This window comes from Platalea leucorodia (genome assembly GCF_965183815.1).
Source record: "Platalea leucorodia genome assembly, chromosome: 3".
NCBI classification, from domain to species: domain Eukaryota; kingdom Metazoa; phylum Chordata; class Aves; order Pelecaniformes; family Threskiornithidae; genus Platalea; species Platalea leucorodia.
The window spans coordinates 88,056,998-88,075,153 of NC_138825.1; the positions used below are offsets into that span (position 1 = coordinate 88,056,998).

The 18,156-nt window shown below is 43.9% G+C and overlaps 1 protein-coding gene across 1 annotated transcript in view; it reads left to right on the forward strand.

The window, feature by feature from the left end:
- GJB7 (gap junction protein beta 7) overlaps positions 1–14,112 on the forward strand; it is a gene marked incomplete at both ends in the record, with an annotated part of 39,262 nt that extends 25,150 nt beyond the window's left edge. The window contains one exon of the mRNA XM_082305241.1: positions 13,299–14,112. Within this exon, the coding sequence (XP_082161367.1) occupies positions 13,299–14,112 (814 nt within the window). The remainder of the gene's footprint in view (positions 1–13,298) is intronic.
- Between the last annotated feature and the right edge of the window lie 4,044 nt (positions 14,113–18,156).

Genomic DNA, 18,156 nt, shown 5'->3' on the forward strand with positions numbered 1-18,156 from the left:
TTAACTTGTCCCTTCTAAATCCAGATGGATTATCTAAAGAATTTCTTTGCTGTGTGTAAATATCATGAGGTGAGAAAAAGAGTAGGGAAATAAGCTTTGGTGTCAAGAGAGGATTGAGTGGTATGTCTGGGGTTTGTGTCAACATTTAATTCACAACATACCATCTGCTAATCTGGTAGCTATTGTTTTGGCAGCATATGCCACACAGCTGATTTTGTTTGGAAGCCATTGAGTAGAAAGAAAGTCACTTTTGAGCAAAAGTTCCTGCTCTTGTTTTGATGTTTCTGTAATTGAAAGAAGCCAATACAAGGTTTTTGCATAAACCTTGGTTTTTGGGAAGGCAGCTTGGTTTTCTTGAGGGAATGGGGAGTTTTTACAGTACTGCAGGAGATGTTCTGCATACAGCTCCCAAGTAATTGACACATTGTATATGGGAATGCAAAACATTTACATCACCAGACTGAGTAGACTTGCTTATTAGCACATGCACCACTTCCCAGCAGTTACTGTCATTAACTGACCCCATCCGCACAGATAAAACTTCTGACCCAAAGTCAGCCAGGGTCATAACAATATTTTCCAGGTCATGGTAGGATGGGTTTATGCCAAAACAAATTTGCCTGATAACGGTGGCGAGGATTGCTAGGCTGCTGCTAGTTCTCCAGTACTTCCCATATTTCTTATAAAGGACAGGTAAGTCCCAGACATCACTGATGGGGGAAGAAATCATACACAGTACAAAGAGCACCATCAGCTAGAGAGAAAATATTCACTATATGAAGAGTCGTGGGATAAGGCTTTGTGTGTAGAAAGAGAAGAAGCAGAGAGGGGCTTAGAAACGAGATTGGATTTTGATGCGAGTGCTGGTACTCGGCGTACATTGAGCAGGTGCTGACGAACCAGATTAACTCTGCAGCGAAGAAAAGCTTGGACTGCTTACTGCTCCTAGTTTTGCTTTATGACTGTGGGAGAGTGTCTTATTTTGTCTTTAATGTGAATATTTTGTTGCTATTATCTGACCCAACAGGATGTTGAAATGCTCAATCCATCAAGGCTTATAAAGTTGTCTGGCATCTTTTTATAGAAGAGACTCTATAAAAGGTAGAACTGTAAACATCTGTGGTATTTCTGAGTCACCCATCATCTTAATATCCGAGTATCTCTGCTGAAAAGTTACCACACAAACCCCCCACCCTTTTCCAAACTAAAGGCTGTTACTGAGACTTATTTTCCCTTTAAATAAATTCCTTTGGGATTCCGCATTCGGTGTTGTGCTGTATGCCGTGGCCATTCAGAACTTAATAGGAGTTTCTGCTTTTCTTGAGACTCTGCATTCCCTTATCGTTTGAGCTGCAGAAGAGCCTCTGCAGGGAACAGAGCAAATCTGATGCTGTGTCCCGCAGACGTCGTTAGGATGCGATAGGCAGCCTAATGCAGTCCGGGCAGCAGCAGCGTGCCTCCGCGTCTTTGCTGATTCACCTCACAGCTCCTGCTTATTATTTCAAGTGCCGCACAGGAATAGAGCTTCATGTTGTCTTCAAAATAAAGATAGGATGCCTCGAGCTACCAATAAACAGCCCTGCTTTAGAGACACGTAGTTACAGAGCTATTGGGGACACAAAAAAATTCTTTTTGCATCAATGTTGGGACTTCAGCACTGGTGTGACTTGTAATGAGAGGGGCATCTTCTATCATGTGTTCGTAAGGGTTTTCATACATGAGTGTCTAGTGTGTATTTGCATTCCTGTTTTGCCTGATTTTTACAATGTTTTATACACTCTGAGTTTCGTGTTATTTTAATTAGAGTTGACAGTCGGGGCTTTTTTTGTCCTGAACAAGTCTGGAGGAGAAGGGAAAGCAAAAATTAGGAATTACAAGTACTTCTTCCACCTTACTCGCAGCTAATGGTGAGGGAAACAGTTATTGCACTGCGGCATGAGAAACAGTATTGCTGTATTAAGGACGTAAATGCAGAAGAAGAAACAAACAGCTCTCCAGCTGGACAGAGGGGGCATTGAGAGCTTTCTGTGTGGTTGTTGCTCAGCTCATGTCAGTCTCAAGAGCCCTTATGCTGCTTTTCAGCTGCTATTGCACGTTTGTATTGTTCCCATTGAAAGAAAGCAGAGTTTTCAGACAACAGCATGCAGTGGTTGGGACCCTGCCACTGACAACCCAAAACAGTTTTAGGGCAACGTGCATTTTAAAAACAAAAACCTGTTAGAGTGAATCTTCTGTGTTTCATAACGTTATGTGTATGTCTTCTATAACACTTGTTAGCCAGCTGTGTCTCTGAGAGACAAACAAATCACCCAGCCGTGCTTTCCAGCAAAGATTAAAGCAATTGTTATTCTTCAAATACTGATCAAGCTTATAAATCTTTTTAACTGAATGCAATATGGAAGGGAAAAGGCGCTTTGTTTGGTTCTACTTCCATTAATGAGCGGGTAAATTGTTTCCAACTGGGAACAGAATAATATGAAAACCTAAAGCATCCCCTCTGGAAAGAAAAAGCTAGTTTCTACTGAAAAGGAACAGCAGAGAAACAGTTACAGCACTGAATTTGCTCACTACAGCAATACACAGACAGATACCTTAGAGTGGGGTTTAAAGACAAACTTGAGCTAACCTAAGACTGCACCTCCAAAACGGAGGGGACAAGGGGAGACCTGTTCTCCCTTGCGGTTGCTGTGGCCTTCCTTGCGTGAGGACTCGGGATTGCTCAGCCTCGGAGTACGCCGATTTTGCTCTCTGGTCCAGCTGAAAACTAACATCGCCAGAAAAGCAAAAAGAAGAACGAAGTTTGTTTTTCCGTTGGATGGGTGAGACAGTCTGATGTCAGCAGGGCAATGCAGTTGGGGAGGCAGCTGGAAGTGGCGGCACAGACCAGGACTAACCTCTGCCTGCAACACCGGGGCTCCCAATCAGCTTAAGCTGTGATATGTAAATATCCTTCAGCTAGTGCCCTCTCTGATCTAGGCACCCTTCAGATCTCAGGCAAGGAACACAGCTCCTAGGAAGATTCCGGAGGGTAAGAAATTTCACAGGTTTAGCAGATTAAGCTCTGTAGTAAGGGACTCTGACACTCTGTAATCCGGAGCTCTTCCAATTTCTGCACTTTACAGTTGTCTTTTAATATATGAATACCACCACATAGCAAAATACAGTAGAGTGGCAGTGCATAACATTTATATACTAGATATGATGGGGATATAACTGTGGGTGTCATAAAGATGCTTGAACAGCTTTGACATTTAAGTGATGGGATTGTAACCACGCAGTTCCAATTATTAAAAAATGGACTGTTGGGGCTTTTTCCAGTTTTCTTTTCTGTAACTGTAGGCCAGTTACAATTGCTCAGCTGCCTTTAATGCCATAATAACGTTTAGATTTAAAGGTAAATTTTAGCTTTCTCAATGCTACAGGTAATTACAATATTCCTACAGTGACTTTGGCCTTTGAATTACTGATGTCAACTGAACCTTACGAGGCTGGCCGTGGCTTTTGTTGGGCATTCAGCAGCGGTACCGGGAGGAAGGCGCTCGCCTGGCAGGCAGCTCGCTCCAGCAGGCAGCTGGGAGGCTCTGCGTTACCTGCAGCCCAGCTCCAAGCTCTCGCACCTTCAGTCACCCGCTGGAGGCATCAGCTTCTCTGGGGACAGTACCAAGGTCCTGATTCAGGCGCATGTGGTAGGCTATGTGATACCCTCCTCTCTGTAAAACTACTGAACATTCACATATAATTCCCAGATAAAAGCCGCAGTAAGTTTAAGCTAAATAAATTATACTGTGAAGAATTCATTTAACAGGCAAGGAGTTCAGGCTTTCTGCTTTTTTTGTAATGTCACTCAGCAGTATAGCCACAACCCAGGTAAAAAGGACCATCAAAGCATCGATGCTTGGTATGATGGATTAGACAGGACATAAACACTTATTCCATTGCCTAGTTAAAAATAAAGTTATAGGCTTTCTCATGGGGAGTGGCTCAGCTGCCTAGTCCAACGTGGGAATTGATTAGCATGTACAGTAACCAAAATACATTTTAATAACAAAAAACAGACTTCAGTTACTTGGGAAAACCACTGTAATTTAAAATTTTCATAGAAACACCTGTGTGAACATTTGTGTATTGTTCAGAGTAATGTGTGCCTAAAACAATATTTGTCTTTAGCGGACAATTCACTTGCCCAAGAGAACCCAAAATCTGATGTAAAATGTCAAATCTGATGTAAAATGTCAAAGAGCACACAGGGTGGGAGTTAAGGCTCTTAGGTCAGTTATATGATTTCAGAAGGTTACTGTAATTCTATACAATGGTTTAAAGTTTTTCCCATGGACAAAGTTCTTCTGAAAAAAAATTCATAAGCCATATTACAAAGGGGTGCTAAGAGTCAAGTATTTCACGAAGGCCTTTCTTGCTATTTTAATATTGCAGTAAAGTTAATATTGCAGAGAGAGCATAAGTTGGATGAGATGAAAGTCAGTAATGAAGCAGCATCTGAAATGGGGAGCTAGCTGGATCCTCCAGGTCATTCCTGTAGGAACGGCATATGAAAGGCAGGCTCTTCGCAGAGAGTCTTCCGCGCGTGTTCATGCAAGATTGACGTGCCCAAGTGACGTCGTGGCTTGCAAGTGCACAGGCTATACGTGTCTCACAGGCTGCCACTGATCATTGCCCGCTGCTTTGGACGCCCCAGCGTGCGTGTCTTCAGGTTGTGCCGTCGCTAATGTGAAAACGCAAAGTGTGCAGCGTGAGAGCTGATGCCGATGAGCGCTCAAAAGATGCAGAACAAGTCTGCGACTCTAAACAAATGCTGTAGTTTCCTCATATCTTTCTGATGTATAGGAGACACATTATGGTTCTCGTTTGAACCGTGTGCCAGGAGAGGTGATCAGGTTTCACTCGTTTAGTTTATATTACCTAGGAGATGAGCAGTTTCCATTTTCAAGGCTTAAAGCAGTAACTCTCTTTCTCGGAAATGAATCGTTGATTGTTAATGCCACTAGAAAGCTGGGGTCCAGCTGTAATCATTCACTGAGACGCAGGTAAGTTAGTTTCTTGTTATAAAATATAGTCATAAAATATATTTTTACCAAATCAAACAGGCTTTATAATAGCCTCATGAAAGCATAAAACACAGATATAATCCTCTTTTCATTGCAGTGTTGCAGTACTTTATAGCTACTAATGAGTTAAAAACTGTAGTGTGGCCATTGACCATCGCTTGTTCAAATGGAAATCTTTTGACTTTGTCAATTCATTTTTTTTACGAGTTGGCTAAAGCGTTACAACAGTAGCATTACAACAGTGGCATGAATGAAGCCATAATACGTTTTAATGTTGAAGATCATTCGCTGCAGAGGGAATTTTTGTTTACAGCAGGAAGGCATGGGAGAGATGGGTGGTCTGTTCGGCACGAAGGTGATGAGAAACACAGTAGTAGTTGTGTGGGCAAAATACAGACATCACAACTTCAAAAAAAATTAAGTCATTTTGGCTACTTCTGAGTTTAATTTTTTTTAATTACACAGTTTACCAAAGTAACAAAGAAAACAGTGAACTGTGTCTGCCCTCTCTCAAAACCCATTCATCGCTGTGGAGGAGAGACCACAGCAATTAGCAGCTGGCAAAGCATCACACTCAGCAGCTGCTGGGTTATTAAGTGGTGTTTGCGGTTTCCCTAAATACAAAATGAGACGGGATTTTGCCACCACTGACTATAAACAAGAATGCCAAGCACGCTTAAGGTTATGAAGCCTACTGAAGTTGTAGTTTGTAAGTGATATTTGCAGAGAAGTGAATGCTGGGCAGGTAAGGTCCTGAAGCCCAGCGAGGAAGATTTGTCCCAAGCCACTCGGGAAGCCAATATCAAAGTCAGGTGTAAAAGGCGAACCAACCAGCTCTGGTCTAGTGCTAAATGACCAGATGAGCCCTCTTCCATTTAATCTTTTCCTTCCTGTAGCCGGTGGCAAATGAATATCTAGGCTGATGTTTTTACACACCATTTGTATATTTTAAGCACTACTAATTGTTTGTGGAATTCTGCTTTTCATATCACTTATCACAGTATCCAGAGGTTTATCTCCCAATGTACAAAAGGGCATATTTCTTGCTCTAAGGAGTTAGAAGTTAGTAACAGGCATGAACTAGTGAGAGGTTAGAACCAGTAAGCTAAGGAAGATGAAAGCAAGGGATGGGGCTATGAGAAACCATGGCTCTTGTCTTAGCGCTGCCTCTGATGTGCTGGGTGATGCTGGGTAAACCACATCACCTCTCTGGTGGACATCTCCTCCTCCACTGCACGTGTTTTCTCTGTCGTGATTGTTGGTGTTTTGAGGAGAGGACTCTATTCCTTTTTATGCGTTAATGAAGAGTTTATACCAATGAAGTTGAATCTAAAGCGTCTATAGATTACTTTTTGACAATCTGTGAGAACAGAACAAGCTATTGCCAGTACGTTTACATCTGCCATTCAGGGGCCTCCACTTCTACTGGAAGCATCTGAAGGATGAAACAGGTGGGGAAACCTTTGGCTCATGTCAGTCTGAGAACCATGGACTCTGCTGCACTACCACTAGCAGCGGCTGTGGCAGCAGCGAACAACTTGGCCAGCACACAGACCTGGCAAGCTGTGTTTGCTCACGGGTTGTCAAACCTTACCTGGCTCGTTTCTGAAGAGCCTTAAAAAGTAATGAGTACGATGTTAATGTTACAGCTTTACTTATTTGATGGTAAGAGATGGGTTGTCTGAACAAGGAAATGTTAATTTTTATGACCTGTCTGTTTTCTCTTGGCTTTTTCATAAGGACCTGGAAATCACCTTACATTGGCACTCTCACCGCTGAACAAGAAACAAAAGCATTGCAAGGTTAGTGACTTGTAGCAATAGTTTTTTCAGCTCCTATCACAGATGTGCAACAGTTTGAATAGCTGGCGCACGCGCAGCTTGGTAGAGGGGCTTTGAGTGGAGTCATACGGTACCTTGGTGTTCCCAGGAGGTTTCCTGCTCCCTCTTCTTCTGTAGCGGAGCACTGGAATAGATGCGCCACGCTGGGGTGGGGGGGCTAGTGGAGCTTCTACCAATTTAAGAGCAGACTGCACGAACATCTGTCAGGAAGAGTATACGCACAACAAAGCCTTCTTAGGGCCAGAGAATGAAGCAAATCAGTGTTTCTCAGCCTGTGGACCTTACACCTCTGGTAGTCAGTAAGGAAGCAGTGGGTAGTCCATGAAACAAGCACAAAGACTCAGCAACCGTAAAATGGATGCATACTTCCTTATATCAGCAAACAAAAAAAATAAGGGGAAAATACAGTTGCTAAATGAACGTCTGAAGTTAAGCTTCATTATTTGTTTGGTCATTTATGGAAACCATTGTGCCAATGCTTTTTTTTTTCTTTTCCTCATAACACTGACATGATCCTTGGTGTTTAAAAAAAAAAAGCGCTGCCATGATGTTTTGATTAAATTGTAAAAAAAACGGAGAGGAGGGACTCAAGATTGTTACCAACTCCTATATCCTCCTCTGTGATTCTCTACTTCTGCTCTCTGCTTTATTATCTTTGCCACTATTTACGGTTCTATTTCTTCCTGTCAAAAAAAAAAAAAAAGGTAACTAACTTGCAGGTGCAGAAAAATACTGCCATTAGCAATGTTTATATCAGAAAAAGAGAGTGTTTTTCCATCTCTCAGCCTGTGATGATAATTCAGCTTGCTTGTACAGAATTCATAGATCCACCATTCCCAGGCTCGTGTTCTTTCTGTTGCTTCTCACCACTCCTTCTCCGTTTCCCGTAATGCTGCACCTTCTTCCTGTAATTTGCCTGCTCTCCAAGCTCCGAGCTGCCTGCCCTCTTTGTGCCCCTGACACTTTGGATGCTTTCCCCACTTCCTTGCTACTTAGACAGTTTGTTCTTGCATTTTCTTACTCCCCCCTGCCTCCCCCCCCCCCCCTTTTCCTCTGCACAAAGATACCTTTTCTGCTTTTAAAGTAATTAAATTAACAGAGCTGATTGATTGAAATCTGGGTGAACTAATTCTCTGAGCAACTATGCTTTTCAGTGGATGCATTACTCAATGCACATTAGCCAACCTTCTGTAGACCTCCCTGAACGACAGAAATGATTATTTGATGAATATATTCAACAACAATAGCATTATTCAAACACTTTACTCAATAAATTACATTCAGCACACTCAGAAGTTAATGATGCATTCAGGTTGCTCTGTTTGCTCAGTAGAGCTTGTGTGCAGCCTTAAGGGGGGATCCAAGCCACTGGTACGGCTGAGGGAAGCAGGGGGTGTGGAGGGTCTTCTGGTCACTTGTGCCTCTAGTGAACAGGACAAGGGGGGTGTGTGGTGGTGGTGGGAGGTGTTTACGTCACATCTAGGAAATAAATGATGTATGTGAGGAGGAAGGGAGATTACCTGCGCCATTTCCTGGCTGGTAGTAGAAGCCCAGGCACTTGTTTTCAAGCTCATCCCTGGTACTTCAGCTAGAAATCAGTACAACAAATCAATGTATCTCTAATCTTCAGCTTTTGTCCAAGCTGGTGTGTGTGTGTGTGTGTGTATGGAGCAGGGGGTTAAAGGAAATCTAACCTCAAATTCCTGCTCTTCACTTCTTGCTCCATTCAACCTTTTCTTGAGCACTTGGAGCAAATAATCTTTCTTTTGCTGTTTAAGACTCTCTAGTGCCTCCTTTGTAATTTCCAATAGAGACTAAGTCTTTTTGTGGTCTTTATTTCCACAGTGCCAAATAGGTGCCCCTTTGACCCTTTTGTTGTTTTTTTAAGCCTTTGAGTCATTTCATTGTTAGCCTCAATGCTGGACATTACCTTGATGCAAACTGATGTCATCTACATTTTCCACAATCTACTCAATTTCTTTAGCCAGTTCCCTTCTTGACTCCCTTTGATTCATTCTGCACAAAATGAACCTCCTCTGAATGCTAAGGTTGAAATCTCTCTTTGGCTACAAGGATTTAGATCACATTTTTGTCTCTCTTGTCCTTATGTTAGTCAGAATATAATTTTGCTAAAGCATCATGCCCTGACACTACTCTTGTCATCTGCTTCCACAGGTACTGCCACTTCTAGAAGTGTTACAAAACCTCAAACCACTGTCATCTTTTTCTTACTGCTCACTTGTGTGCTTACTTGAAGATTTATCTTTTTTTTTTGCTGTCTGAATCCTCACCTTTCTCTGAATTTCATACAGCCCATATAACGTCTTTGTCTTCTCTAGCCTCAGCTAACTTAACCTATCACTGTGTACCTGTGCTGTTCCATGAAGTCAATTATCTCCTGTTCACCTGTTGAGTAATGCCTTATCTTTGAAGTCCATTTTAATTTTTCCGTTCCATATGTTCTTTGCAATGACTTAGTGAACTAATTGTGTTTTCGAATTATACAAAAGCATCAGTTAATATCCACAATCTTCTATAGCAACAGTGGTGCAAAAAGCAAACATAACCTTTTAAAGGCACATTTGCAGCTCCTTTGAACAGAGGAGCTGTGCTGGTTACAGCCCGAACAATATGTATTGGGTTTGCGTGGCAAGGTTTTGGTAGCGGGGGGCTACAGGGCTGGCTTCTGTGAGAAGCTGCTAGAAGCTTCCCCTGTGTCCGATAGGGCCAATGCCAGCCGGCTCCAAGGGGGACCTGCCCCTGGCCAAGGCCGAGCCCATCAGCGATGGTGGTAGCGCCTCTGCGATAACATATTTAAGAAGGGGAAAAACTGCTGCGCAACAGCAGCCAGGGGAGAGGAGTGAGAGTATGTGAGAGGAACAGCCCTGCAGACCCCAAGGTCAGTGAAGAAGGGGGAGGAGGTGCTCCAGGCACCAGAGCAGAGATTCCCCTGCAGCCCCTGGTGAAGACCATGGTGAGGCAGGCTGTCCCCCTGCAGCCCATGGAGGTTAACGGTGGAGCAGATACCCACCTGCAGCCTGTGGGGGACCCCACACCAGAGCAGGTGGATGCCCAAAGGAGGCTGTGACCCCATGGGAAGCCCACGCTGGAGCAGGCTCCTGGCAGGACCTGTGGACCCATGGAGAGAGGAGCCCACACTGAAGCAGGTTTGCTGGCAGGACTTGTGACCCTGCGGGGGACCCACGCTGGGACAGTCTGTTCCTGAAGGACTGCGCCCCATGGAAGGGACCCACGCTGGAGCAGTTTGTGAAGAACTGCAGCCCATGGGAAGGACCCACGCTGGAGAAGTTCATGAAGGACTGTCTCCCGTGGAAGGGACCCCACATTGGAGCAGGGGAAGAGTGTGAGGAGTCCTCCCCCTGAGGAGGAAGGAGCAGCAGGGACAACGTGTGATGAACTGACTGCAACCCCCATTCCCCATCCCCCTGCATCACTCAGGGGGAGGAGGTAGAGAAAATCCGGGAGTAAAGTTAAGCCCAGGAAGAAGGAAGGGGTGGGGGGGAAGGTGTTTTAAGATTTAGTTTTTATTTCTCATTACCCTTCTCTCATTTGATTGGTAATAAAATTATTTTTCCCCAAGTCAAGTCTGTTTTGGACTTACCCCTGTGGGGGTAACTGGTGAATGATCTCTCCCTGTCCTTATCGCAGCCCACGAGCCTTTCGTTATGTTTTCTCTCCCCTGTCCTGCTGAGGAGGGGGAGTGACAGAGTGGCTTTGGTGGGCACCTGGCGTCCAGCCAGGGTCAACCCACCACACAATTCCATGAAACAGGCTCTGTGGCCCTTTAGGCTTGTGGTCAAAGGTTGTCCTATACAACCATTTCTCAACATCAAGTGGAGGCTGCAAGTGGAAAAATATAACCAAAGCTCTGCAGGCTTCTGGCTGCCACAGCACCGCTGGCCACAAGAGCTGCCCTGCAGTCCTTGAATAGATTTCAGTTTCTCACCAACAGAGCACATAGGCCAGGAGCCACCTTTAGTCCTGTGAAATGCCTGCTGCCTCACCGCCAGACTTCTAGGTACCAGAATGTGTTCCTGTCTTTCAAAACAGCTTTGCAGGAATTTCATCCATCCAATCTTCTGGCTGGCTAGAATTTGCCCATTGCTCAGGATCCGCTGGAGATTTTAGTCAAATCCTTGATTCCCATTTTCTTTGGGCAGGATTTTCTTTTCCCCTTCACATCCTTCTCCTCAATGTGAGATCGGCAAAAGCGGGTCTAAAGTTGTTCTTTACTAATCCCTCTTGCTGCTCAGGTAAGGAAGCAGCAGCTCAGCTTTGGGAAAAGAGACCTCAAGGTAAATTTCTCAATCTGTATTTAGGTATCTCCATGGCCGGATTTCCACCAGTGTTGGTTCCCACTAATTCTTGTGCCTTGCTGGTGACCCAGCATATCTTTCATTTCCATCCTGACTTGTTCAGCTGGAGGCTCAGAACTGGTGTAACTTCAGTCATGGACTGATAGGTGGTATTAGGCTTTTTACATTAGAAAGGGATGGCGCAGTTCTTAGGACCATTAGCAAAAACCCACTCACAGCCATACTCACTTTCCATGGAATTCAGTCTGCCCTTCTGTAGTGCTTGTGCACATCTTAAAATCCTAGGAAAGGCCTTTTGAGGTTTTCCTTCAAATCTACTCCAGGGGACACCTCATCCACAAGATGTGTTCGTACATGTTAATATTCACGCTCGCTCACGTGACAGTTTTGTTTCCTCGCCTGTGCTTTATTACGTAGTAGTATCTTCATGCTTTGCTATTCAGCTCCTTTGAGACCGATGCCTTGACTGTGTATTACTTATCTAGAAAGCATTTAAGCCCTGGTGCTGATGTCTTGAAGAGCCTGATTTAAACTTCTGCTGGAGCTCTAATTGCAGACATGGAGGACAGAAATAGCTCTTCAATGACAAAGTCACCACCCTGCCAAACATATTTAAAAGCATTTAAGCATATGCCCGATAGGATATAAGCCAACTGATATTCCCGTTATTCTTTTTTACCTGCAGCATCAAGGAGCAGCTTGGTAATCATTCTTCGTGAGAACACCTTTTTTCAACATCCTTCCCAGTATAAATCAGCAATATATTCACTTCTGCAGCTGTCCCTCAGCTCCTCAAGCAAGTCACCAGCTCACCAGCTCTAACGGTAGCAATGTAGGAATACCCAAATAGGAAAATATCCTTGTTTTCCAGCAGAAGTCTGGCCATAGGCAGAGCTCATGGTGGGCTGCAGAATCAAGGGACAGCAGCAGAAGTACTGAGCTTTCTGCCTGCATTGAGCTTTGTGACGCTGTGGCCTTATTACTGCTCGTACTCAAACTCGCCAGTTGGTGAACTTGCTCACACACCAGTACTGACTGCAGCTATGGCAGCGGCAGTGGGATTTGCATGTGCCACAGGGGGGTACATTTTCTCTCCTGCTAGGCAGAGCTTGCAGGAGCAGTAGATGGGATGAGGACATTAAAAGATAGAATACACAGTTCTGGAAACTTCCTAGCTTTCCCTCGTCATGTCTCCCAGCCATTCAGTGTCCTGGGAATACATCTACTTTCTGCTCTGACAAAACAAAGGAGCTTGGTATCCTCGAATGTCCACGCAGACCTCGGAGGTGGGGCCGGGTGGGAAGATGACTGTGTGCTCTTGGTGGTTATCTCAGGTCTTCTTTTGACTTCGAGGAGAGTCTGGCTGCCAATGGCTCCTTAGGCAGCTCTTCCAAAAGAAGTATTCCAGAGTTAGGACAGGGGAAGACTTGTGCAGAAAAGAAACTAGAAAATAGAAACATGTTTGGAGTAAAGTTAAGTGCATTTCTTAAATGATAAGAAATACAACAAAGAAAATCCAATGAAGCAGGACAGGATTCAAAATAATGCACAAGTTTACTGAGAAGTTAGACCACAGACAAAGAAAAAAGTTTGCATTTTGGCAGTCAACTTATTATGGGACACATGGCGGCTATACATAAATTTGAAAGTGAAATCTGATTTGACTGTGCTCAGTATTTGCCTAACTGACAGGGCTAAGTTGAGTGTACCTCAGTGGCAGGGTGCGAGCCTGAACTTGCCAGAGAAAGCTCTGCCTGACGCTCAGGAGACCCTTGGGAAGAACAGGCACATTTACTTGCAGAGGACAGTTTAACAGAACAATTAGGCTTCAGCCTAATTGACAAAATCTATTTTAAGAGCAAATAAATTTTGTGTAATAGCCTCAGAAGGTACAAATTATCAGAACTAAGAGCAGTTTGTTGCTGTTGTTTTCCTTTTTAAATGATTAATAATTTTAAATTGCTTCAGCTACTTGTTATATTTCACCTTGAATGAACGTTTCCTTTTTCTTCACCCAAGAGGAAGCATCTCTCTGATCTCGTGTTTCTTTGATACAGCATTTCCTTCTTGAGGAGAAAAATGAGCTGGGGATTCCTACGTGATCTGCTGAGTGGAGTGAATAAGTATTCAACAGGAATTGGAAGAATTTGGGTAGCAGTTGTGTTCATATTCCGATTACTGATTTACATTGTGGCCGCAGAAAACATCTGGAAATACGAACACGATGAATTTGAATGCAATATCAAGCAGCCTGGTTGTGAAAATGTCTGCTTTGACCATTTTTTCCCTGTCTCCCACATCAGTCTTTGGGCTTTGCAGTTAATCATGGTCTCTACCCCTTCACTCTTGGTTGTTTTTCATGTTGCTTACCGAGAGAACAGAGAGAAACACCACAACCAGAAACTTTATAAAAGTGTGGGAGAGAGAGATGGTGGATTGCTGTGCACTTACCTTATCAGCCTTATTTTAAAAACAGGATTTGAAATAGTTTTTCTTTTTCTGTTTTATAAATTGTACAATGGGTTCAAAGTACCGCGTCTTGTGAAATGTGACATAAGACCATGTCCCAATACCGTAGACTGCTATATTTCCAAACCCACAGAGAAGATGATTTTCCTCTATTTTCTGGTGGCAACTTCATGCTTGTGCATTGTATTAAATCTAAGTGAATTGAGTTATCTCATTTTCAAATACTCCATAAAATGTTACCTGAAGAGGTACGTCAAGAAACATCAAGGCTCAGAAAGTGATTGCCGCAAATCAGAAATCATTGGTCACAACAGACCAGCAGCTGCAGGACGGTTCCACATCAGCTCCTCGTCCTTGCCTCTGAATATACAAGACAAATGTGGAAAAAAAGCTCCCCGTTGACTTGAAAGAAGGTGGTCAGAGACCACCTTCCCGTTACACAAGCTGTATTTGACAGATTGCTTTTCCAATCAGTGCCTTACAGAACTGAAAGGATAGTTATGTAGGAAATATTTTTTCTCTGTTAGTTCCCCCTTTCTTGAGTGGATAAATCCAGTTGCATTATGTATGTTATACATAGAATCGTCTAGATCTGTTCGTGTTGAAACGAGGTGTAGAAGTCTGAAAATTCCATGCAGTTTTAATATAAACACAGATGCTCATGATAAATCATGCTGAAACAATTGCTCCAACAGTTGTGTTTTGAATATTACACAGAATTGCTTTGGTACAAGCAAAAAGAGGCTTTTTATACGCAGAGTTGGAAAAACCTGGGATTAAGATGCTGAACAGGAAGGGGACGCACAGCATTTGTCAGCTGAGTGGATCCGATAGCTGTTGAAATAGCCATCGGCAAGTGCTGGCATACAGTGGCTGCTGCTGTCTTGAGGGGAGCTGGATGGTCACAAGCCCCTTCCACTGGACTACCTTAAAACATCTCCAAAAAAGAACAAAAAAATAAAAAGAGGTAGACACATCTAGTTTAGCCCATGGTGATAAAGACAGAACTGGTTATTTAGCTATTTGTAGAGCACCTCCTTCTGGAGGTATTTGAGCCCTTTACGTTTTTTAGGGTATTTATCATGAGAACGCATCCCATAAGAAAAGGTACTTGCTCAAACTGGTGCAGGCAGCGCGTACCAGAGTACAGAGTTAACTCCGGCTCACCCGCACTGAGCAGCTCCCGAGTCATCAGACTTTTTTTTCTGCTCTGTGCCTGTGGCATTTAAGGGAAATGATCATTCCTAATTCCTTAGGATCCGAGTAGAGAAATGTAGACCGCACAACATGGCAAAACAGTAGCCAGCAGCCCTGGCATTCAGTAGCCCGGAATCTGGTCCCTTTAGCAAGGCTGAAAATACTGCCACTCCTTCAGTATAGTTCTCTGCCATAGAACAACACGTGGAATCTAAAAATACGAAAAGCCTCCAGTAGAAACAAAGTAAAAAAGAACCACCTATCCCCTCCCCCCAGATTTCAGAATATCTCTTAAATACCACGCATCTCTGCTCTTCGTTACGTGCGTCACTTGGGCTAAGAGGAAAGGGACACAGATTAGCTAAGACGTGCCTTCTGTTGAACCCAGACTTCTGAGACAACAGAAATTAAGTATCTAAAAAGACTTATTTCAGGGTAGCAGCGTTCTCTTTCCATTGCTGGGATGAAAGACCTTCGGACATACATCAGTACTGAGCCTGATCAAAACACACCCTTGAGAGAAAAACACCACTGCAATCGGTGGAGCTGCCTGAATGTTGAACTGGTTTCATTGTTCGCGCCAGGATAAAGAGGAGGAAACGGTAGCAAAAGCACGTTAACTACTTTCTCACTCCAAAAATCCCCAGCTTTGGTTACAAACTATTACTTTTATGAGTACTGGGGTAGCAGCTACAGAATTAAGAAATAATCAATAAACTACGTGCTGCGATTTTCAAACTTTTTTGCTAAAATAAACCTGCTTTTATCAAAGGTGAAAATACATTTGCTGCCATTGAACTTAACAGCGAGAGCAGTCTCTCAGACGCTAGCTTGCCAGCTTGTGGCCAGTTAAAGTTTTACATCTCGAGTGACGCTGAATCGGCGTGTATGTCGAGACAACGCGCTTTACACAATTCAGAACCTTTTCTGTTAAATCTCGACATACACAGACCGCGGCTCATGACAGAAAGGCCGTTAGAAACTCTTTTGCAGCTACTGGACAACACCCCCCAAGCGGCGCGTCAAGAAAAACCATTGCCCACCAGCCCTCTGTAACTGTGGCTGCCACAGTTTCACTGAGAACAAACCCCAAAATTATCTTGGCCCTTTCGTACCTTAATGCATCGATTTTTAAGACAATGGCAACACTACCAAAATAAAAAATGCTTCCAAAATGACTGTATTTTAATTATTGAGGACAGATTTTTTTAAGACAGCACATTAATGAAAAAGTATTTATTCATTTTTTTTTAAAACAAGGTTTATTTGAGAGAAATGAAGAGAAGCAAACACAGTTTAGCCAACACAGGTTTCTGATTAAATTGGTGCATTCACTGCTCTCCAATAGAAAAATTGTGTTAAGTCAGGGCTTGAAGAGTTCCCCTAAAGCTCTGTGGCTGGTCAGAGCTTCCCACTTAGACCAAAAATCTTCCCGTGAAACAAGAAATTTAATTCTTTGGACTGTATATTCAAGGTTTTATTTCTAATTCCTATCTTCAACAGCCATGAAATGATAAATAAATTCCAAAATCAACAGGTTTCAAGTCTCGGAGGATACTTCAGTTTGGACAAAGCCAGTACCTTACGTGAGAAATATTCTGAAAAACTATTATGGCCCAACTCTGCGTAACCCCCGACTCACTCGTAGCAAACAGCCAGGGGGCTTCTACACCACGTGCTGCAAAATTAGAGGGGTGTTTGACAAAGCCCCTGATGAAAAGGAAACAAGCATCACGCAAGGCAGCTCGGTCAGATTTTACTTAACCTAAGAGAACAGAAACAAACTCAGCTGCTTTCTGAACCCTGCTCTTGGCCAGCATTTGGTCTTTTCCTGGCTCCTTTCCTTCCACAGCCCCTTCCCCGCCTTTACACTCATTTGTGCTCCAGTTTAAGTTTCACTCATCCATCCATCCCTGAAGTCATTTGCTCTTACATTTTTGGTTCAAATGAGTTTGTAGACTCGGTCCCTAAAACTAAAGGTTTAAGGGCTTTTTTGTGTATTCAACTTCCAGTTCACACAAACAGACAAAATTTAAAACAATTCAAGTGCTACGTTTTTTTTCTTTTTAAAGTGTAGAAGTACAGTCTCCTCAATCGCATAGCAATTTGCAGGAAGCTGACCTGAGCCCATACCGTAATGGAAAAATAACACGATCGCTCCATGCGCGTTCATACAAAAACATTTACCTCATTCATATTTCAAAACATCTCTGCAGACATTAAAAGATCCAAGTCTTAACCTAGATCCTCGTTTTCTTTAAAACCCAAGCAATGTTCTTGCCTTTTGACAGATGAGGTTTAAAAGAAAAAGTGACAGAAAGAAGCAGGGCAGGAGCAGGAGCTGCTGCCCCAACTCCTGCTTCAGCGAGCTCCGCTAGCCCTGGTGGCCTAAACCTCAAGGCAGCGTGCCCGTGCGGGTGGGAGACCCAACCATACTAATTCTTTGGCACAGAAACTAATTGCAAGAATATAGCCAACTACTTTTCCTCACCTGAGCCAGTGACTGTTTTCAGTGTTGATTTTAAAAGCGTCCCTCCGTCGCTATCCAACAGCCATAGGACACGCCAGAACGCTCCAGGACCAACAGTCCCCCCATCCCCCTGAGAACGACCGCCCCAAAAACACATGAGGACAAACCCACTACTCTTATTTACACTGAATTAGGGCTCAGACAATATTAAGATTTCTTTATAAACATAGTTAACCACAAGAGAGACAGGCTGACTGCTGGTTTGAAGATGTCTTTCAATCACAAAACAGTCTGCACTCTGTACCCAGGCTCCTTGATTTGGTTGCTTCCCCATCAGCAACAACTGCTGCTTCAGTCAGCACACTCCTCATGATGACAGGGGGTTTAAAAGAAAGCGTCTTAGCTCAAATGCGCTACAGTTCATGGGTGACATGTCTGGAAGACAGAGACACAGAGGAGGAAGGAGAAAGAGAGAGGGGAGAAGACAGAGAGGGCCGGGGCAGCGGGGCCGGGGCCGGCCGCAGCCACGGGTGCCGGGGCACCCCGCGGGCTGGGACGGTGCTGGCAGAGCTGGGCTCGGCCACCCGGCAGCCCCATCCTGCCCGGCAGCCCCAAGGGCAGGGGGACGGCTCCAGGCTCCGGAGGAGCAGTCGGCTCAGGCATGCTGCCACAGCTGTAGCAGCAGGTATTACACATCACTCAAGATAAAATATCTAAATGCAAATACCAAATTTACTTCCTCAGGAACTTTTGTAGTGCCCTCTGCAGTCCATGACATC